Source organism: Laccaria bicolor, genomic scaffold, assembly GCF_000143565.1.
Source record: "Laccaria bicolor S238N-H82 LACBIscaffold_11 genomic scaffold, whole genome shotgun sequence".
NCBI lineage: Eukaryota > Fungi > Basidiomycota > Agaricomycetes > Agaricales > Hydnangiaceae > Laccaria > Laccaria bicolor.
Genome location: NW_001889882.1, coordinates 1,087,654 through 1,108,886, shown reverse-complemented (window position 1 = coordinate 1,108,886; position 21,233 = coordinate 1,087,654). Strand labels below are relative to the sequence as shown.

At 47.9% G+C, this 21,233-nt stretch overlaps 7 protein-coding genes across 7 annotated transcripts; 2 read left to right on the top strand and 5 right to left on the bottom strand.

Moving 5' to 3' along the window:
* Window positions 1–218: 218 nt before the first annotated feature.
* On the bottom strand, window positions 219–2,736 carry LACBIDRAFT_297307 (uncharacterized protein; the record flags this gene model as incomplete). Its single annotated transcript, XM_001880723.1, has 7 exons — window positions 219–526; window positions 586–1,442; window positions 1,492–1,868; window positions 1,922–2,348; window positions 2,414–2,500; window positions 2,552–2,608; window positions 2,672–2,736. The coding sequence occupies 7 exons, from the start codon at window positions 2,734–2,736 to the stop codon at window positions 219–221; spliced, it is 2,178 nt and encodes a 725-aa protein (XP_001880758.1).
* A 721-nt stretch (window positions 2,737–3,457) lies between these two features.
* Window positions 3,458–4,623, bottom strand: LACBIDRAFT_297306 (uncharacterized protein; the record flags this gene model as incomplete). The annotated part of the gene is made up of 4 exons (XM_001880722.1): window positions 3,458–3,768; window positions 3,821–3,916; window positions 3,969–4,204; window positions 4,256–4,623. The coding sequence occupies 4 exons, from the start codon at window positions 4,621–4,623 to the stop codon at window positions 3,458–3,460; spliced, it is 1,011 nt and encodes a 336-aa protein (XP_001880757.1).
* Window positions 4,624–4,715: 92 nt separating this feature from the next.
* Window positions 4,716–5,910, bottom strand: LACBIDRAFT_249762 (uncharacterized protein; the record flags this gene model as incomplete). The annotated part of the gene is made up of 6 exons (XM_001880721.1): window positions 4,716–5,195; window positions 5,246–5,423; window positions 5,474–5,510; window positions 5,566–5,615; window positions 5,664–5,727; window positions 5,778–5,910. The coding sequence occupies 6 exons, from the start codon at window positions 5,908–5,910 to the stop codon at window positions 4,716–4,718; spliced, it is 942 nt and encodes a 313-aa protein (XP_001880756.1).
* Window positions 5,911–6,109: 199 nt separating this feature from the next.
* Window positions 6,110–7,715, bottom strand: LACBIDRAFT_234968 (uncharacterized protein; the record flags this gene model as incomplete). The annotated part of the gene is made up of 6 exons (XM_001880720.1): window positions 6,110–6,364; window positions 6,420–6,580; window positions 6,635–6,892; window positions 6,971–7,202; window positions 7,259–7,492; window positions 7,542–7,715. Coding segments are annotated over 6 exons (1,314 nt in total), but the record flags the coding sequence as incomplete, so codon positions are not given.
* A 5,287-nt stretch (window positions 7,716–13,002) lies between these two features.
* LACBIDRAFT_297301 (uncharacterized protein) lies at window positions 13,003–14,902 on the top strand (the record flags this gene model as incomplete). Its single annotated transcript, XM_001880938.1, has 9 exons — window positions 13,003–13,099; window positions 13,147–13,208; window positions 13,265–13,396; window positions 13,449–13,552; window positions 13,599–14,345; window positions 14,398–14,500; window positions 14,551–14,615; window positions 14,672–14,833; window positions 14,887–14,902. The coding sequence occupies 9 exons, from the start codon at window positions 13,003–13,005 to the stop codon at window positions 14,900–14,902; spliced, it is 1,488 nt and encodes a 495-aa protein (XP_001880973.1).
* Window positions 14,903–15,054: 152 nt separating this feature from the next.
* LACBIDRAFT_294264 (uncharacterized protein) lies at window positions 15,055–18,168 on the top strand (the record flags this gene model as incomplete). Its single annotated transcript, XM_001880937.1, has 6 exons — window positions 15,055–15,429; window positions 15,485–15,980; window positions 16,031–17,589; window positions 17,643–17,842; window positions 17,894–18,022; window positions 18,076–18,168. Exons 1-6 carry the CDS (start codon window positions 15,117–15,119, stop codon window positions 18,166–18,168), a joined length of 2,790 nt encoding a protein of 929 aa, XP_001880972.1. The 5' UTR covers window positions 15,055–15,116.
* A 76-nt stretch (window positions 18,169–18,244) lies between these two features.
* Window positions 18,245–19,001, bottom strand: LACBIDRAFT_294263 (uncharacterized protein; the record flags this gene model as incomplete). The annotated part of the gene is made up of 5 exons (XM_001880719.1): window positions 18,245–18,420; window positions 18,475–18,561; window positions 18,614–18,781; window positions 18,835–18,912; window positions 18,969–19,001. 5 exons carry the CDS (start codon window positions 18,999–19,001, stop codon window positions 18,400–18,402), a joined length of 387 nt encoding a protein of 128 aa, XP_001880754.1. The 3' UTR covers window positions 18,245–18,399.
* Between the last annotated feature and the right edge of the window lie 2,232 nt (window positions 19,002–21,233).

Sequence of the window (21,233 nt, the reverse complement as noted above, 5' to 3'; positions counted from 1 at the left end):
ATTTATTCAACTAGTAGCTTATGCGTCACCATCTTTTTCTCAATGAGTAAACATTTTGTCTTCACCCTGTAACTTTTATGCGTATACATCTTCGATCAACCTACTCTCACTCTTCCACGATCACCTGGAGAATCAATTTGCATTCAAGAGGGTAGTGTAAGTATGTAGAAAGCAAAGTAAAGTCATACAAGAACGCAGCGGTATTGTCTTGAAAGCGCCTATGGAGTGCGATGTTGGACCACAGGCACGAGAATGCTTCCCCAAGTCGGAGTGGGATCTCTGTTCGCAGCTCCCATGCCACGTGCATCAACGAAGGGAGAATGCTGGGGGATCTTAGAAAGGTCGAGAGGCTCTGTAGACAAAAATGTCTTGAGGAAGCCGACATCCAGGTCTTGATTATCTGGAATGTAATATTCGAACGGAGTTTCTCCCGCTGAACCATAACCGAGAGTCAAGGTCCCCCCCTTCTTTTGTAAAGGGACGTCAACACGGTAGTTGGTACTGACATTGCACTTATAGTACGCCGCTAACAGAAGAGAGTTTATATCAGTGAATGAAACGGGTCGAAAAAGACAAAGTCCGCACTGATACTCAGTTCGCTGTTATCGAAATAGAAAACGTTTGGATACAAATCCCATGGGGTGTTGTTAACGATCTTGATCCCATATATAGCTTCATCATCCACGGTAAACTCAATAACGTCTTGGCGGCAGAGATTGTCTCCGACTGGGTATCGTTCTGGACTACCAGCCTCGTCGAAATCGGTATCTGATTCCTGTAGCTTATAAAACTCGACCTTGATATTGTTCTGGATTTGGTTGTTCGGTTGCGTACGATTGAGGTGCCAATAGTAATGGGCAGCCGCCCTCAAGACGGGGCGGATGTCTTCTGGGTCCGGTTCAATGGTGTATGGAATTCGGCTTAAACCATATTTGAGAACCCGCTGGTCAAGGATGTTGAAGACCAGTTTGTTATCCTCTATTACAATTTCGAGTCTTGACTTCTTTCTGTCTTCGCATAGCGAAATTTTACAAGAGTTGGGACCTGTGCCTTGCAGCTCCGACGCAAGAGCTTGAAACACGGGAAGGAGTTCTTGGTTGAGAGGAACGTGGAGCAGAAGGTCCTCCGCGATCGCCGCCTTGGTTTGCAGAGCGAGTACAGATCCAGATATCTTGGGACCAGGCTGCTTTTTTGCCTCGAGCTCAGTTTTGAATGGCGTAATCTTTTTGACAGTCATGACGCCGAGTGGAGTGGTGAGAAGAGAGGCTTGGTCCTTGTACAAGGTAAACTCAGCGCCATGGCCAATGCCATGCGCCGAGCCAGCTTTCATGATGTAAGCGGAATTTTCGAACGTTACGTTATAGCATGCACGGCCTGGGGTAGGAGCTTTGGCGTCAAAGAAAATGCGATCTCTATAGGCACCTTCGCATTGCGGATTTTGGCTACAACGCAGATGTCAAACGAAAGAACGAGTCACATAGTTTATCTTACCCAGCTATCTGCTCCATCTTGTCTAAAGTCTCGACATAGGTCAGCTGTTCTGCGCCAACGTTCTTGAGCAACGCAAGGAAGGCGCTGGTGAAACATCCATGACCCTTCTCCTCCTTGGCAAGTTCATCCGCACTACAAGCAGCGAGAAGAATGTGCGACCGCACGCCCTTGTTAACGAAACCGACCGGTACTCTGGCTCCACGAGTTGCTGAATCTTTCTGCCAGATGGGTAGATCGAGATCCTTGGGAATCGAAATCGTAACGTCAACCGGCTTTCCTGGAATCGTGAAATCAGCTGCGCGCGTGAACCGCTCATGTTCTTCTGCTTCGTCATCTCGGGTGCCTGAACCAGAGTGGCAGCAGTCAAAGACAACAGTCTGTATATAAAAAGTTGTAGAGGGAAAACCAGAATATAAGAGTTGCCACTGACGATATTGTTCCCTTTCTTATTTGCTATCCCGTCAATCAGACCACCGATCGTGCGATCCGGGATGGGGTAAACCTCCTTGCCTTCGGTGGGGTCATAATCTTGTGGGACTATGGTTTGTATTTTGGCACCACTCCCCGATTCCCAGCCTGGCGGCGCCGATAGAGTACCCCCATGGCCAGCATAGTAAATGAGAATCGGATCGTCCTCCTTGATATCGGGGTGATCCCGCAATCTATTGAAGGCATCAATGATAGCGGTACGAGACGCCTCGCTGTTTCGAAGGTTAACAATCTGCCCCTCAGGAACCTTTAGCTCGTTGACGAGGTAATCTTTGATGGCGTCAGCGTCGGGAACTGCGCCGTGAAGTTTCCTTTGGTGATCATAGTTATTTATGCCGATGATGAGAGCATAGAGACGGGGCCGACCCCTAAAACAACATCGATCAGTTACGTTGACAGATGCGAGTGGCCTAAAATCATAAATGAGACGAACCCCGAAGCAGGAATGACCACTGGCGGAGGCACGTCATCACCTGGTTTGCGAGTGCTGGTAGGCTTGAAAAGTTTCCCAAAAAGCCCGCTGGACGCTCGTCAGATTCATCAGCATCAATGGAAGGTTAGAACTACGAACGATTTCGCTGCCAGCTGAAGCTGGGGCTTATCGTCGGTTTTTTTTTCGACGGGCTTTCTGGGCGATGGATTATCGTCGATGGTGAGTACCTAGAGCCAGCACACAGCAAAAGGGACTGACGAGGTCAAGTACCAAAGAAGGTCGACATAGCTGGAGACGGTTACATTCACCCAGGAGAGAAACATGTTTGCAAGGTAGAGACGCGATCGCGATTACAGGGCAACAAGCCTCAAGAAGCCATGCTGATTATATAGCGAACAAGCGCTAACAGAAATCAATTCCGGCGATGGGCCATAGATAGGGATCGATGAAGGGTAAGAGTGCGGTGGAAACTTGAAAAGTTCAGGTTGGCGCCGTGGCCCAAAAACAGAAATGGAATCTCTCTTTGCGAGGAGGGATTCATGTTGGATTCATGGATGAAGCTCGAAATTTTGTTCAGACAACTACTGCGAAATGCAAAATTTTCAGTAAGACCAATTCCCTTGAAACTTACAGGTAGTTACACCTTTGCAAAAAATTGACTTTTGAACACTCCACCAGGATCAGTTTTGAGCAGGAGATGATGGGGTTGTCATAAAAGTGATCGTTGGCACCCAATTTGGTTTGCCAAAGTCTATAAAACTCGTCAAGGACGTCGACCAAGAGTTACATTTCGCCAAAGATAACTTACAGCCTATACAGCCCATACACTACGGAATAAAGTAGAGATAAAAGTACAATACAGATGATTTGATCTAAAATACTTGACGAAGGTCAACGATTTGTCTATGTGGGGCGGAGTCGCATATCTAAATATCAGTCAAGAGGAGATGTGAAGATGGAAAAGTAATGTGCACATGCGAAATGTAATTGTAAATAGTCAACGGAGATTGATATATGATGAGAAAGAAAAAAATGAAACAAGCATTACTTCAGTATCCTCTCCATCCTTTCCAATACAACGTCGACGCCGCGTATGAGAAGTGTGACACGCCTTGGAAATATGGGTTTTTCTTGCTGTGACTGGTCTTCACTAGAAACAAGAGGTTCTTGATATGCACTCTGTTCCTGAAGTGCCCGTTCCAAGGCAATGGGTAGACTGAGGGTGATGCGTGTGAGCTGAATGGTAAGCCGTGAGCGGCCAAGGATGTCAAAGTAGGACAGCTGGCGGAATGCGTGTTGAACTTCCAAAAGTCGAATGAGTTCTGCATGGAGAACATAGATGCATGTCCGGCATGCTTCACAGGAAGTTAGTTGAAAAGAAAGGGTAGATACAGAGGGTTGACTGACTTAAAGCACGGGATCGGATGGCTTGCAAGGTTACAAGAACGGAGTCAATCCCATCCTCTCCGAGCTTGATTGAGGGGTTCATGTTATTGACGGTGTCTGGAACAAAGTCAAATCCAGTGGTCATACCACTCTAATGTGATACACTCACGTAATAGTGTCCTTATGACCTCCAGGTCGCCATCGAGAAAATCATTAAAAACTCCAAGAACAACACCCCGAAACGTTTCTTCCGCATAGTTTGTAGGTCTGGCAGCGAAAACGTCGAAAGAGGATTTAGGTGAACGGGTGTCGTATAATCGTTTTGAAGCCGGCTTGCTAAGGATGTCATATGCCACTGCGACTTTTTGGAAAGCGTGTGTGGCGTCGGGGTTGTTTGGGAATTTGCTTGAACACAGATAAAATTTACAGAGGATGCAAGCAAACAATTAGACATACTCTGGATGACAATCTTTACTCCGAGCAAGATATGCTCGACGAAGAGATATTTTATCTAGGGAAGCTGATTTTGGGACACCAAGGATGGCGTAGAGGTCATGGCTGGATAGAACGGCGTTTAGAATATCTGTTCGATCTTTTGAGCAGGTTGAGGGTGTTGATGAAGATATGTTTGGTTTCCGGGTCGAACTGGATGAACCTGAGGGTTCTGCTATCCATGTTAGGTATTTACGCTGATAGTTTTCGATGTCGGCGTCCTCCTCTTCGTCGATGGGAAGATAAAAGTATGTGCTCGCTGTGAACAAATTTAGATTGATTGATTGAGTGTCGAGGTAGATAGCACCTGTTGATAGCGCGTACGAAAACATGAGAATGAGAGCTTGCCAAGTTGCTTAGAGCATGGTATAGAAGAGTATTGCAATTGGAGAATGTCGCCGTAATACATGTGATTTCACTGAGGTCATGTGATGACACTACCTCCAAGTTCCCCTGCCAATATCCGGGCCGCCCTTGCCACCTCTCCCCGCTCCCCCATTACAGTCAAGCGCACACTGCCACTCAAATCCTGACCACCGTACCCTCTCAACTCACATCGCCCAAATGCCCAGTTTACAATCACCCACCCATCAACTCGTCGCACAAATCCCTTGACCCGCCACACTACCTCCTTCGACACTTTCGACAGTCCATTTGCCAACACTTCCTCTTCTACCCCGTCTTCATCCCCTCTGACCACATTCACCGTCTCCACCTCTTCATGATGGTCTTCCATGTCACACGACTCTATACTCGTGAATAGCTTTGTTTCCAATCCAAATAGCAGTTTGGGATCCACTCCATTCCGTCCTTGACACCGAATCTTTGGTGTTGCGTCGTTCAGGGTATATAAATGATCCATGACCACATCTAACTCCCGTTCGGAAACATTTTCCCATTTGTTCTAGCTCAAGAGTGAGTGATTAGACTTCATCCCATCTGGAAGTCACTCACAATCAAAATGATATCAGAGTAACTGGCCTGCATCCTGGCGGTCGGAGATGTATCTTCATAACCCGAAAAGTTCTCTGCATCTACAACAGTCACGATCGCGTCGAGCTTGAAATCCCCATCCGTGTCGCGCTCTAACTGACGTATTTGAAACGCAAGCGTAGCTGGAAACGCAGAACCTCTGCAGCGAAAATCAATCATCGTCACATCTCTTCCGATGGATAAACGAACGAGCATTCAATGATGATGCGATCTGGATGGAATTTATCTATGAATCCCACATTCTTTGCTTCAGTCTATGTCCAAGTAATTAATCGACTTACCCCGTATCTCAATTAACGCATTCTGCATTTGTCCAACAAGAACACAACACCTGATCTATTGTCATCCCTTGTCTTTTTCGTAGAAATACAGTACGCACATGCAACCATTGAGGATCTCACTAACCGCCGTGAGACTGGACTCTTGTGCGAGTTTACTGTCAACTAAGGAAGGTCACGGAAAACTTCGGCGAAAGGAGATAGAAGCGCTGCACCTTCCACATCCCCAAATTCATTCTTCAGCAGTACCACCTTATAGTCCTTGGGTAGTTTGGGTAGTAGCGAAAGAATGACCGACGTCTTTCCTGCGCCGAGAAAGCCAGTAAAGACGGTAATGGGGATGGCCATGGAGATCGGACTTGGAGTGGGTCTTTCTTGATATGGAAGCAAAAAGAAAACTCGGGACGGAAAAAATTACAGGTTGAGCTGTGTATGCATTGACTTGATTGTATCCATACTTACGTTTAAATGCTACGTATCGTTGAAGACTAGTCGAGCCCGTCATATGGATGCAAGGTATAGCTTCATTTCAAATCCAATGATCCTCCTAGTCAGTCTTCAGCTTGTCGCCCACATCGCCTAACCTCTCCCCAACTTTCACCTTCTGCCCCGAGTGAACTGTAAACTCAAAGTCGTTTGGAGCTTCAAACACCAATACAATCGTGCTTCCGAGACGGAACCCGCCCATCTCCTCAGCAGGGGTCAATGGTTGTCCTTGAAGGATCGGGGAGGCCGCCGAGTAGACGGCTTCAGTGTAAGTGCCGGGAGGAGGTCTTTTGCCTCGAACGTTGGTTCGGAGGTCCTGAATGACGATCATTAGCGTCAATGGATAGGACATAATACACGAATAAACCGACCTTGTCAAAGTTCACTTTGATGCTCCCGACGTTTGTAGCACCAACAGGTACCATTCCAAAGAAGCCATATTTCCAACGTCCCAAGAGTGCGACACGCTCATTCAGTACAAAGAGGTTTTCCAACCGCTTCGCCATGAATGGAGATACCGAAAACAGTTCGCCTGTATCGCACTTGAGTGAACCATGTCAACGTGGGAAGAAAAGGAGATACTAACCCATGAAATGTCTCCGCTTCTCCACTACCCAAGCTGTGGGACTGTGGAAGCGATGGTAATCTCCAGGAGCGAGATATATCACCGCAAAAAAGAGTGAATTACCAGGTCGGACGTAAGTGTTAGGTCTCTTATCCAGCGGAGGTTTGAAGCCCATCTCCAATGCGACAGATGCGTCATGCACTAGTGTATCCTGCATACTCCTCTCCGGTTCCACAATAGACGCATCGACCTGGGCACCGAACTTCTTTGGCACAGCATCTTCCGAAGGTGGGATAGAGGGAGGCAATTCTGATGTTGGTGTAGTGGTGCCTGGACTAGTAGTCCCCGAGGAAGTACCTATGAGCTGGTCAAGGCTGTATTCAATGCCGTTGACGTTGGCGAACTCTTTGTCGTCGACAACAGACATATCGCGGTTGTGTTCTACGACGGTGGAGGTGATGGAGGAGGGACTCCCCGGTCTTTCCACGCCGAGGAGGGCGTCGAGCGAATACGTGATTCCCTTGACTTGTTCCACACGCGAGCCTTGCACAGTGCCGAAGTGGAGCATCGTCCCATCTGCAGGACTGACCTATACAATAGAAAATCAGACGCTGTAGAGGATTTGGAACAAAGTGTGATTCCTACCAATGCAGCTTTAGCAACAGGGCGTACACCATCTTTCAATTTCCGGTAGAAGAACGCTCCAAGGCTGGGGTATTCCCTAAGGTCTGAAGGTTCAATTTCGTCGAGGTTGCAACCGAAAGCATAAGCATATAGCCGTAAACCATGGGGTCTAAACCAAACAGGAAGCTCGAGCGAGTTGACATAGCCCCATAACCGTGACATATTTCGTAGCGGAAGAGCACCAAGAACATGTACCTGCACTATATCAGTTTGAAGGAAAGAGGGGGAGAGAATAGGGACGTACATGCCATGGGCCCTTCAGTTTGATAATTTCCATTCCGTTTTCGTCGAGCTGCACTTCCTTCTGCGCCCTTTTCACCTTCTTACGATACTGTATAGCAACGAGAAGCAACGCGCCGACTGCCAGCGGTAGCGGGTACCACTTCGTTGGTGTTTCCGTCCATGCGTTGATGAGTCTCCCTGGATGTGGCGTTGAGTGAAGCTGGCACACGACCCCTCAGTAGACAAGCGACGTACGATAGAGTGGCAGGGCAACTTGACTTCCGGCCCCTGCGCTGCTCGTAGGTCCATCTGCTCCAGACTTGGCTGAATAAGCCCTTCGAAAACCCTGGCTTTTCACTGTCCTGAGCAAAGCCGAGGTTTTGTTGGTGCTATGGACCCAACATCTAGCGAATACCGATGAAGCCGAGCCACAGGAAGCGCTGACTACTCTGGATGCGGCGTAAAGAGGCTTCTTACCCTTTGTAAGGATTGTTTTTCTGGAGAAGAGCATGAGTATTCGTGATGTTCAAGGACTGGGCATAAGAGCAAAGGGATGGATGTGCTGTCAAAGTTCCAACGCACGAGGTAACTGTTCTTGATAAGATTACTTGAGTCGGCTGTCGCAACCGAAAAGCCATTGTCTTTTCACTGGCGAAGAATGCCATGTAGCGAGACTCGTCCCCACTCCCATCGAAAGGACTTTTATTGTATTGGATAATGTACTTAAAATGTACTATATAAAGGTGAAACATCCAAAGTAGGAATGATGTAAGGAATGAATTGAAAGTATTTTAGCAATGATTAAAGTGCGGATGAGTTGAGTAGTATGACTTTTGTTGAGATAGAAACTTGGTGGAATGGTAGGCCTATAGTGATAAAGTTGACCCGAGGAAGCGTCACTTTGAGCCGAGGAAAGCACGAGCTTTCGGATTCAACATGAACAAATAGCTTTCTCCTTCTGTAAAGTTGTCGACCTACATGAAACAGAAAGGTCCCTTCGTCCTTTCAGCTGCCTCCGTTGGTCGGGCTCATACCGTTCTTGCCTCCGCCGCTTTTCTCACTGCCCTTCTCGTTGGTTGCTACTGCCATTACTTCAAAATTGTCAAGAATGGAGTAGCGGCTTACCCAGATGAATGGTTTCCTTCTGTCTCTGCAACGTGCATATTCACCTACCGACGTATTTTTTGAGTTGACGAGAATTTAACAGCATTGGCGACTGGTACCCAGAACGAAATCTTTTTCAAATTCTCATTGCCCTTACATCTGGTCTGTGTCTGTTCACCGTTACGGTCTCGTAACAAGCGCTCAAACCATCACTAAATAGGCCCGCGCTTTGCACTCGTATTCATCCAGTACTATCTGCATCGTTCTGCGGGCTCTCTGGCCACCATAGTTCTTATCTTTGGTATCATTCGGACACTCTCGTGTGGGGGTTGGGTCTATATAACCTCTAATGATGATCATGACATCCATGACATCATGATGATTATCTATATGGTCTGCAATATTCCGTGGATGGTTGGTGGTATTCTGTCCACGCCAACCTCGACTGTCCGACGTAAACGGTGCGCCTCTGGCTTCATTACGCTAACAACAATGCATTGATTGCGTTCAAATGTTGTAGCATTTGGATTGCGATGACGTAGTACGACTTACTTAACGCATCGACCGAGTATTAATGAATGTGTAATTGCAGATTTTTTGCGACCTTGATACCTCTCGTATATTTCTTCATCCAACACAAGGTTCATCGGATACCTGGAGGTAGGTCTCTAACACCACTTCGGGTCTCAGCTCCTAATCAATACCTCTCATAGCGTATACCCGCTATGCGTTCTTCGAGTGGGGCCTTATCTTTTTCGATGTTCTATATGACTCAGTGGCAGGACAAGAGTTTAGAGAGAGTGGTATTCAGGTGATTTTTTTGTGACACGCTTGTTGAATGGACCTAACCACAGTGTCAGATATCCTTGGGTCTCACGTCATCTGTTAAATCAGATCCCATGATGTACTATCGGCAACTTCATCGTCTTGCCTAATAGAAAGCTGATAAAATGCTCAGACTAAAGCTTGGGAAAGAGCCTGACTTGCAAAATGTCAATGTTTCAGAAAATATGGATAAAGCTCTGAACCATGAACTCAACACGGTATTGGCTCCTGCCACCAACACTCTTTCCATAGCCAGGTTCACCGGCCACATAACCAATCACCGTCGACCATTCAGTTTTTTGGTTGATTGTTACCTCTGTGAGTTTTGGCGCCCTACTCCTGACGTGCAATTGAACATTACGTTATTCTAGCATACATCTTCTGGTCGATCTTCACATCCCTCATCCCGACGTTATTTTACTTTTCTGTCTGGAAACTCGGAATTGCGGGAAACGAACTTGCTCTTTTGTCTCTCCTCTCTCCTGTTCTACTTAACTTTCCCTCGGTTCTCGATTTGGTGTCCTGCCATCCTGGTCAGGTTTCCCTTCATCTTATCTCCCTGATTGGCTTAGTGGCCTTCAAGTGCGCGGATCCGCTCAACCGGTTGGTTTTGGTTGCAATCGCGAACATAGTGCTCATGCTCAGGCAAGTGGCACAATGGGCAGCAATTTCAGGTGACTCAAAGGACGCCTCATATCAGGCTATTTGTGGGTCTCCCTCTTTTTACGAGCTTTCCTATATATAATTTCTTCCAGTGGCCAGTCTTGGTTTCCTCTTGTCCTCTCTTTCAAAGCACGCCAATCACTCCAACAACCCTGGTAATTATGATACCTCTGTATCATTTCGCAATGAAACTAACCATTTTATAGTGTGGCCTTTCATTGACGGCAAAAACGGAGGGCACAATAGGGCTGGCTTTACACTGGCAATCCTGGCCCTGGTTGAATATGCTACTCGGCGGTTGCCATCTCCTTCTTCTGTCAATGCCCCACTCGTGACTCCCCAGAAAACCCGACATTGGCTTACCACATCTTTGTCTCTTGGAAGTCTCCTGTTCAGTTTACACAACTTCCTTGCGGACCCAACCACACTGATCGCCATCTCATGGACAGGGTATGAGAACCGTTTACCAAGAGGACCACTCCCACATGCCCATGGCTCAATCACCCTTGTGGTAATGTGTCTGGGTGTTTTCTTGTCAGCCTTATCAGAAAGTCTGGGGGCGGCGAGCGAAATTCCAGCATCTCCCTTTATTACGCCTCTTTCCCATCCAATATGGTTTGTTTTTGGCTCTGCAAGTGCTTACATCATGTACACGTTCCGCGACTGGTTGGGATACGCAGGTGGCTTGAGCTTTGGACTCTTCTTGATGTCCATCGTACCTGTCGTCTTCCGAGGGGCTGCAGCAGCTGCTGTTACTTTGGTTGAGGGCAAGGGGGGTGGAGTGAAGATTGTAACCCATCTGGCGAGGACGTACACCGTTGCGCTACTCGTTTACTGCTTGTTCAACCTAGCCAGTATTTTCACGGTTGCGTATGCATTCGTCCCTGGTGGTTCGTATTTCAGGGAACGAACGGATTTGTAAGTTTTTCTCTTGACATCTTATCCTTCTTTCCGTATGTATTGAACTGTCCCTCAGGGTAACTGTTGCACAGTTGGCATGCCTGGCACTCGCCTTTCGTTTCCCTGCGCTTAATTCCTTGCCGTCACGGTCGGCAATCGCAATCTCTAGCTCTGCTCAGTCATACACGAAGACTTTGCTGGTGTGTATCTCTGTGACATCTGTCCTTGTGACCATGTACAGACTCCCTGCATCACCTCCACACCCTTTCAATCCGGGACCTAGGATCATAAATGCAGGTATATGGACCGTGCATTTTGGAATCGATAACGAAGGGCATGATAGTCAACGTGGAATCCGAAATCTGATTAGGTACATTATTTCTCTCGCATACCCTTCGTCACCTTCCTGAAATCACCTGTCAGGGATATGAAACTGGATATTGTCGGCTTACTGGAGACGGATTTGCACGTTTGTATAACGTTCTGTGGGAATGCACTCATATACTAAATAAATCGCGCAGAGAACAGCATTTGGACATCGAGACTTGCAAGTCATACACCGACCGTTTTTTTATCTAATTATACTGAAATTGAAACAGGACAAGGGTGATTGTGGAAGATATGGGCTACGTGAGTTTTTTTTTTGTTTCTTCCGTCGACTAACTCTTAATTACTTTCCAATGACAGAACGTTGACATCGGACCTGGACCTAATTCACACACCTGGGGTGCTGTGCTGCTTTCGAAAGTATGTACCTGGTCGGCACTGAGAACGTGAATCTCACGACTCTCACCGATCCCAGTTCCCCATCATCAACACCACCCACCACCTTTTACCCTCCCCTAAAGGCGAACTCGCGCCCGCTATAGAAGCTGTGCTCGATATCTTTGGTACACCTGTGACTGTGGTTGTCGCTCACAATGGACAAGGTCAGCATACCCGTGTTATCCACGTAACGCGTTTCATATCTTTTATTGTCTCAAGAGGAGGACGCTTTGGATCGCGAGTTGCAAAGCACCGAGCTAGCGCGGATTATGGCTGCGACGCCTAATCCTGTAATATTTCTCGGTTATGTGGTAACGACACCGCACGCAAAACGACGTATGTTTATACGTGTATATGTTAGAAACATTGAGATGACATTGTATGGCAGCCAACCCATACGAAATCATGGTCACCGATGGTAACGTTCACGACATTGATGAGGACGACTTGGATCGATGGTACGCTTTGATGCACTTTGTAGTCGAGATAGGCTTCACACCCTTTCTAGGTGCGAATATATCTTCTATCGCGGATTGTACCGTACTTCATATGCTCGCATCTCGCGGGGTATCATCACGGACACGGAAACGCAAATTGGACAGTTTGTGCTCCCTCGTCATGGCGAGGCGGTAACAAACGATACCCGTGAAGCAAGGTATCTGCGATCTAGAAAGGAGGAACTAGCCGTTGATCATGTACGTTCTCCATTTTCTGAGAACAATCCGCTTACTGTCAGTGACAGTGGTTCCCAATGGAGTATTACGGCGATGAGACAAAGGGGGGCGTGAATGGCCATTTCTATCATGTTTTCAACACAGTGGGTTACTTTGACTTGGATTGCTTCAGACTATTGATGGCATATATCAGCCGCTGTATTACAAAATCCCCGAAGCTGCTACGTAGTCGTGCTCGTTATGTCCGCTTGCCGAACTCTCTTGTGTCGCCGGTTGGGTGACGACGATCGCAGTCAGACATGCATAGTCAATGCATGGGTTATAGAGCCAATATGTGTAACTTGATGTATGTACTAACTGTACGTACTACGCTACGAAATGGACGTTTCTTGTGCTACTCCTGTCCTCAGCCTCTTGAAGTTCAACAACGCCCTTGTTTCCAATTGACGGCTATCAACTTGTGATACTCCCTGAGTGGGATTGTTTGTCAAGTGAAGCCGTCACAAACAACGCTACTCTTATACCGCGACCACCAACTCGACTGCGGCAACAATGGGGCTGTTGATGTCCCTCCCAATTGCTGGTGGTCTCACCACCATCGGGACTTCATGTCTGGGTGGGCTAGCCTTCTGTTTTACCTCCACAGCTGGTGAGCAAATACCTATCTGACATCCCTCCATCTAAGACGCACCCCAGCATCTATGTTCTTCAAGTCTTGCAATTGTAACTCCTCAATTGCTACCCGTGTTGGATTCGCCGTACGATTTGGACTCATGCGGATGTTCTACAGGGTTTATCTTACGATTTCTTCTAGATCATACTGGCTCTCAATTCCATTCTCGCCTGGATCATGAAGACCGACGCCGCTATCCGCCTTATCGAGAAGTGGAGTTTCGATTATATCAAGATGACATGCAAAGGCGAGAAATGCTACGGAGTGCTCGCCGTACGTCTATTGATTTTTGCCTCGTAAGATTAGTGTTACTGACTCCTCGTAGGTGCATCGCATCTGCTTCGCCCTCTCCCTCTTCCATCTCATCCTCAGTTCTGTATTGATAAATGTCCGAGATACACGTGATAAACGCTCTGCCATTCAGAACGGGTACGTCTCGCTATTCTTATAAGGATCGCCTTCTAAATATACGCAGTTGGTGGGGTCCTAAAGTCCTCCTCTGGTTTATCTTCCTTGGCCTCTCTTTCCTCATTCCTAACGGTTTCTTTATGTTCTGGGGAAATTACGTCTCGCTCATCGGCGCCACAATATTCATCCTTCTTGGCCTTGTCCTCCTTGTCGACTTTGCACACTCTTGGTCCGAAACTTGTCTGGATAATTGGGAGCACTCTTCATCAAACCTCTGGCAATGGACGCTGATCGGTTCGACTGCGGCTATGTACGCGTTTACCATTACGCTTACCGGGCTTCTGTACGCCTACTTTGCTGGGACGGGATGTACCTTAAACCGTGTCTTTATCTCTTTGAACCTTGCCTTGTGCGTCATCGTTACCATCATGTGTGTCCACCCAGTTGTACAAGAGTACAACCCCCGTTCGGGTCTGGCCCAGTCCGCGATGGTTGCAGCCTATTGCACATACCTCATTGTTTCCGCAGTCAGTAACCACACACATGAAACCGCACAATGCAATCCTCTACGGGATGGAAAAACCACGCGTAAAGCAGTTCTTGTCCTTGGAGGGGTGTTCACTTTCTTGGCGGTCGCTTACTCCACAACCCGTGCAGCGACGCAAAGCCGCGCTTTGGTAGGAAAGGGAAAGAAAGGGCGCGTTCAGCTACCCGCAGACGATGAAGGTCACTCGGAACTGGGCATTGTTTCCACACAACCCGCTAGGACCGAGTCCCCTCGCTATCAAGCCTTGCTCGCTGCTGTTGAAGCTGGGTCAGTCACCTTTTTAATTCTTACAATTTTCTGAAACCGATACATCCGTTAGTGCAATTCCTGCCTCTGCTCTTTACGAGGAGGAAGATGAAGATGACGAAGACGACAATCTTGGCGAGACTAGAGACGACGAACGCACAGGGACACGTTACAATGTACTTCCTTTCACCGCCTTATTATGCATTCCCTCACACACGTGTTACAGTATTCCTGGTTCCATATCATCTTCGCCATTGCGTCTATGTACGTTGCCATGCTTTTAACCGACTGGTGAGCTTCCCAGTCTTGTTCTTGGTGGCCTCCTTTGACCTTCCTTTCGCGCACAGGAACGTCGTTTCCAAGCACCCCATCAATGGTCCAGCTGACCCGGACTCGGATGTTTATATTGGGCGCTCAGAGGTAGCAATGTGGATGAGGGTAGTCTCGAGCTGGGTGTGTATGCTTTTGTACATGTGGAGCCTGATGGCTCCGGTTTTCATGCCAGAGAGGTGGGTTGGTGTCATCCTTTCAAATGGTCAAATTGCTGATTCGATGTGAGCAGGTTTGATGACCTGTGATATGACTTTGTATTTTATGGACTTGAATAATCCCATTTCTTTCTTGGCTATTGAAAGGGATGTTTCCCAAGTAATTATATCCTCAGCCGTACGCATACGTATCGTAGGCAATATAGCATCTTATCTGGTTTATTATGTCAGCGATGTCTGTTGCTGTCAACTCTCAAGTAGCTCCTTGAACACCACCCGCAGCGACAGACCCACAACGATAGGCATGCTCTCCGCCTTCAAACGGCGGTTGGCTTCTATTTTACCACCACAAAAGGCGGTCACCTATGGTCTGAACAACTCAAGGAGACTCGCTCAGAACCCGCGGCCTACCCATCGCCAATTTACGATTTTTCTTGCTTCTGGTTCCCTTCGACGACGCTATACGACCCCTTCGCACGCTGCTCTTCGTCAAGTTCATATCCGTGCCATCTCTTACTCCTCGATTCCGAGGTTTGTTGCTCGCGCTTTTCGCGTTCCCATTGCTGGTGCTACGATCGGTGCCGGAGGATTGGGTTATGCGAACTATAAGTTTGAAGGTGTGTCTCAGCCAACTTTTTCTTCAGTCACTGTCCTTCATTCTCAACTTATTAGAGGTGAGGCAGAAAACTGGAGCCTGGATAACTTCAGCCCAGGATACCGTGCATGATATATTTGATACCGCATCTGACGGTGTCAAATCCATAACGGCGCGTGTTTCCGAACTCAAACTTCCAGAAGTGCCCGCAATTCCTGCAATTGAGACGCCGCAGTTTCTGAAGGACTTGTTTGCCGCAAAGGAACGCGGAGAGAAAGGGAAGAAGGAGAGTGAAGACGAAGAACCAGATGGCCCAAACAAGGGTTCACCGAAGGATGCTGCTGCCATTGCAGCCCTCGTTGCTGCAACGATGTCTTCACCATCTGATTCCAAACCAAACTCAGACAACGGACTAATGCACCTGACTAAGAAACTCATCGAGATTCGCACTATGCTTCTGAGTATCGACCAAAGCGACGCGCTCAAGTTACCTAGCATTGTCGTAATTGGAAGCCAGAGCTCAGGCAAAAGTTCTGTTTTGGAGGCCATAGTGGGCCACGAGTTCTTGCCGAAGTGTGTCTTTCTTCTATTTCTGAGCCTTATCGTCCTGAACTTGTATATAGAGGCAATAACATGGTCACCCGTCGGCCTATCGAGCTCACCCTCATCCATACTCCAGGAAAGGATGGCCAAACCCCCGTCGAGTACGGTGAATTCCCAGGTCTGGGCATGGGAAAAATAACCAACTTCTCAGACATCCAGCGCACGCTCACCGACCTCAATCTTGCTGTGCCGGCGAGCGAAGCTGTTTCAAACGAACCCATTGACCTTCGCATCTACTCTCCCAACGTTCCAGACCTCACACTGATCGATCTTCCTGGCTACGTCCAAATATCCTCCCTTGACCAACCCGAATCACTGAAAGAGAAAATCGCTGGGCTCTGCGATAAGTACATTCGTGAGCCAAATATCATCCTTGCAGTTTGCGCAGCCGACGTTGATCTTGCTAATTCCCCCGCCTTGAGGGCGAGTCGAAAAGTTGACCCCCTCGGTCTTCGTACTATCGGCGTCATCACAAAAATGGACTTGGTACCTCCAGAACAGGGCGCCGCTATACTCGCTGGGAATCGCTATCCCCTCCATCTCGGATATGTCGGGGTAGTGGCAAAAACTCATGGAAAGAAGGCGAACAAGGATTCGACAGCTCTTGTTGCTCAGCGAGGAGAGAGGGATTACTTTGGCTCACACAACGACGTCTTTGGCAGCTCCTCGTCTCTAATGGTTGGTACAGATACACTGCGTCGCCGGCTCATGGAAGTCCTCGAATCTTCCATGGCCTCTTCACTCCATGGCATCACCAACGCCGTCCAGCTCGAGTTGGAGGAGGCCACTTATCAATTCAAAGTCCAATACAACGACCGTCGTATAACTGCAGAGTCGTATGTGGCAGAGACCATGGATTCTTTGAAATCGCGGTTCAAGGGCTTCACTCAACAGTTCCGTCGTCCGGAAATCCGCGCCAAACTCAAGGGTATGCTCGACGACAAAGTCATGGATGTCCTCGAGCAATTATATTGGTTGGACAAAAGGGCGCCGGAACTTGGTGCCCTCGGTGCTGACCCCAACCTCAAGCCAGAAGATGTCGAGCCCTATTGGAGACATAAGCTCGAAGCTGCCTCATCACTGCTAACGAAATCCGGTGTGGGCCGAGATTCGACACTCCTGGTAGCCGATGGCCTTCGAGCTCTGATCGACTCAATAGCGGCTGGAGAGCCATTCACCTTCCATCCCCGCGCTGCGGAACGCCTCATCCAATTCTCGCATATGATTCTGCGCGATAGGATCGGGCTTACGTCGGATCAAGTTGAAAATTGCATCAAACCTTACAAGTACGAGGTGGAGGTAGAGCCAAGGGAATGGGAGGCGGGCAGGGGGAGGGCTATTGATCTTTTTGAGAACGAGGCGAGCATGTGCGAGGCGAAGCTGAAGGAAATCAAGAAGAAGGTGGGAGGTGGGAGAAGGCTAAACGGTCTCATCGGCTATGTTAAAGCGCTGGAAGAGAGGCAAAAGGACAGAACGCTCAAGCGTTTGGAGGGTGTTGAGAGTGAGGAAAGTGCCGTTATCGAGGCGGATGATGCAGCTCCGGAATCGTACCGATATCCTCCTGCCCAGATTATGGATGGTATGTTGATGACTAGTCACCTAGGTACCTTGACTGACATTGTTTTCTTTCAGCGCGATACGCGATCATGTACAGCGACAGATTGAGCATATTAAAGCTTCGGCTAGCTGCATTAAGGTCGAAACGGTGTCGCGCAGGCCCTCAAAACGAAGTTTTCTGTCCAGAGGCCTTTTTAAACGTGGTTGCGGACAAGCTTGCGTACACCTCTGCGATGTTCATCAACATTGAGCTCTTGGATCACTTTTTCTACCAGGTAAAATTAAAATACTTTATATCTGTTCCACCTTTACTGAGGACTCCCCAGTTCCCTCGTGAGATTGACTCGAGGTTGCTCTATGACCTTGATCGGCAGGAGATTGTAGAATTTGCTCGTGAAAATCCTGCCGTTAGAAGACATTTGGATTTACAAGAGAGGAAGGATAAGCTAGAAGAGGTACGCAGATCATTTGATTTTCTCATCATTAGATTTCATGATGTTTCTTCCAGGTTATGAAGCAGCTCAACAGTTTGTCGACCCTCCGCGCAGATCCACAGCCTGTGCCGCGGCGTCATAGAGGGCTTTTCGGTGGTATGTTTTAGGTCCATATTTCTTTTCCTGGCCACGATTTCACTTGCTGGAATAATCGACTCTCCTTATTACTTATATCATCCCATTAACTGTTTTAGTTGCCTTTATTGCGATACACTCTCCTCTCATTACAATAATACACCGTTCTTGTACGTCCAGGGCTGCAGGCTGGGGCACGAATGCAAATGGTTCCATCATCGTAATGATTTTTAAGATAAAGATGTGCGGCGGAGTATACAAAATCACAGCTTCGCCTTGGCACCCTGAAACGACAAGAAGTGAGAATGGTGATGAGGGGAGAATCGGATCAGGAGCACCTTTAGAACGGTGTCAAGTTTTGTGGCGAGCATCATGTTTCCTCTTGTCTTCAGTTTGCCAGTCATAAATGCCTTTTGGCCGTTGAGCTGGAATGGAGGTTAAGCGAGCGGCCGACAAAAAAAAGATGTAGAAAGCCACCTTGCCATTCGCGAGGTCAATCAGAGTCTCGTCTGAGAGAATGATAGTGACGTCGGCTTTCGGTTGAGCCTTGCCTTTGAAGACAGTTCCAGTCTTCTTCATGTCAATCGTCCATGTCGCAGTCTCCTTTGCGTCATTTGAAACCTGGAGCTCGAAGATTCCGTTGGTCTGAAAAACAGGTCAGTGGCAGAGTTAAGGCGATTGTGGGAAGAAAGCCTAACCTTTTTAATTTGTGCTTGCCTTTCTGTGTCGCTGTACTTCTCAAAGACGTCTTTCAGGCCAGAAATGAGCTCGGAAGCCTGGTAGGGCCGGGTGAGACGAGAAGATGTGGAGGTGGAGCGGAAAGATTACGCACGTTGAAGCCGGGAACTTTGATATCGTCGGACATTTGAAAGAGGACGATGGGTGAAGTAAAGTTGTAGCAGCCATTTATCAAGTTTTACTTTTCATATGATAATTAGCTGCTGGCATGTGACCTTGCACATGAATTGAAAGGAGTGCAAGGATGCTTACTCACTCTTCCAAAAAAATATAACAGAATAATTTTTTACAGGCAAAAGGATTGTTTCGAGATAAGTACTTTGGATTATTCGAGAGGTATGTAGCGCATGCGTAAATGGCTTTCGAACGTTTGTGCTGATGCCGACATAGCTAATGAGTGCCGCGATGCCATGCCTTTTCAACAAGTGCACACACACATCATTGTAGTCTGCAGTCAAGCGCAAATCTCATTTATTCGACCCCACAACCCTTGTCGCCGTCCTGAACGACATACAACCATGAAATACATCGAAATTCCCGCTTTATCGCGCCTAGCGCAATCCCTGACACACGAAGGCCCAGAATGCTCCGTGCACACTCGCATGGAAGCATATAGTTGCAAGAACATCAAACGCGACAAGAAACTCTTCAAGTCTCTCGAGAACGCCTACCAGGAGGACGTATCTAATTCACCGCCCTTGCCTTCGTGGCTGGCCCTTGACCGCGAGGCAGACATGACCCCATTTGGTCCCATTGACAAACACGCCTCCAGAAAGACCCTTTACCTCCTCATTGCCACCCTCAACATTGCCTTCCCAGACTACGAGTTCTCAGATGTCAGACCCTCCCAGTTCGCAAAGGAAGAGAGCGGCGCCGGCGTCCTCAACGCCCTGAGCAATACTCTTGTCTCTCCCCACAGAGCAGGTACAAGTGCCCCCCGCTCATACTCCTCTTATCCCCCAACCTCCTCCGACTTTTTCCCATCCTCTGTCCCTAGCTCCTCGTCACCGTACAATCAGACCATTCTAAGCCCCTTAGCACCCCCTCCGATAGTATCGGGCACCCACCCCACCCTCTTCCGTATGATTGACGACGTCATTGGACTCTCAGAGTGCGAAGTCTTCTCTTATACACCCGACATTGATTCCGACCCGCATGCAAACGACTTTTCCGATGATGAGGAAGACGTTGCGTCTGTCGCTGATGAGGGATCATCATCCGACGACGAACCGACCTTCGAGTTTGATAATTATGATGTTGACGAAGTGAAGCCGCTGAGCCATTCAAGTGATACAAAGATACCGCCGCCGACACCTCGGGCCGCCATCCATCACACACTTTTCGACGATATGCCAAACTCTATCTCGTTTTCCAACATCCGCTTCAAACGCCGAGGCGCTCTTCTTTGGTCTTCCCATTGGTTTTTTTTGAACCGCAAGATGAAGCGCATCCTGTTCATTTCTGTTTGGGCTCGGTCCAAAGGAATAGGCAGGATGTACGCATCCGACGAAGACGAATACGATATGGCGCGCGACACTTCCAAAGAGATGACCTCGGAGAGGTTCATGGGCTGGGAAGGTGCAGTGGGTGCTGGCGCTCGAGCGATAGGACTGAAGGGTTATTGAACTGGATCCGACGTGAGTTCTGGTTGAGCTTCGGCAGAGTCCAAACGCTAACCTGTGATTTCAACGCTAGCCAGCAATCATACCCTTTTTCAACCCCTTCGGACATTACTTATTTTTCGAACTTTTGATCGTCCTTCTCTTTGGTGCTGCTGCTTGATGTTTCACTAGTGTAAAATATTCTATGATTCGTTCAATCAACCGATAACTATGATATGACTATGCCCTTACTGATTCAAATTGATAGATTCTGTCATTTCCCCTCCGTGTTCCAATATCGCAGATCATACTCGTGGAGTTCAGATAAACTTAGGAAGAAGGCGGTTGCGAGGTGGTGACCGTAGTAAGAACGCGATGGTTGGAAGTAAAAAGATTCAAAAGTTTTCCATCGATGCATTCGATCATGTGATCGCATCGAATCAGCCAGTGACTCAGACTGCTATGAATGCATCTCCCATCGTGCCGTACATAACGATCTGCCAAAGATTCCTCGGGGATCCCTCCTGGAATTGGCCTACAGATGCCTCCAAGACCTTGCAAGTTGCCAAGATCATCTAAGGCCTGGTAGATGCTTGGAAGTTCGTGACTTACATCAGGCTTGACGTCACGACAGTCGACCAACCAACCTCCAGGATTTGTCTAGAGTAACAAGGTAATGACATGGAATTTTGATAAAGGTGCATTGACTGAAGAATGTAATGTACTTACAACACTTTCAGTGCACATTGGTGTCAGCT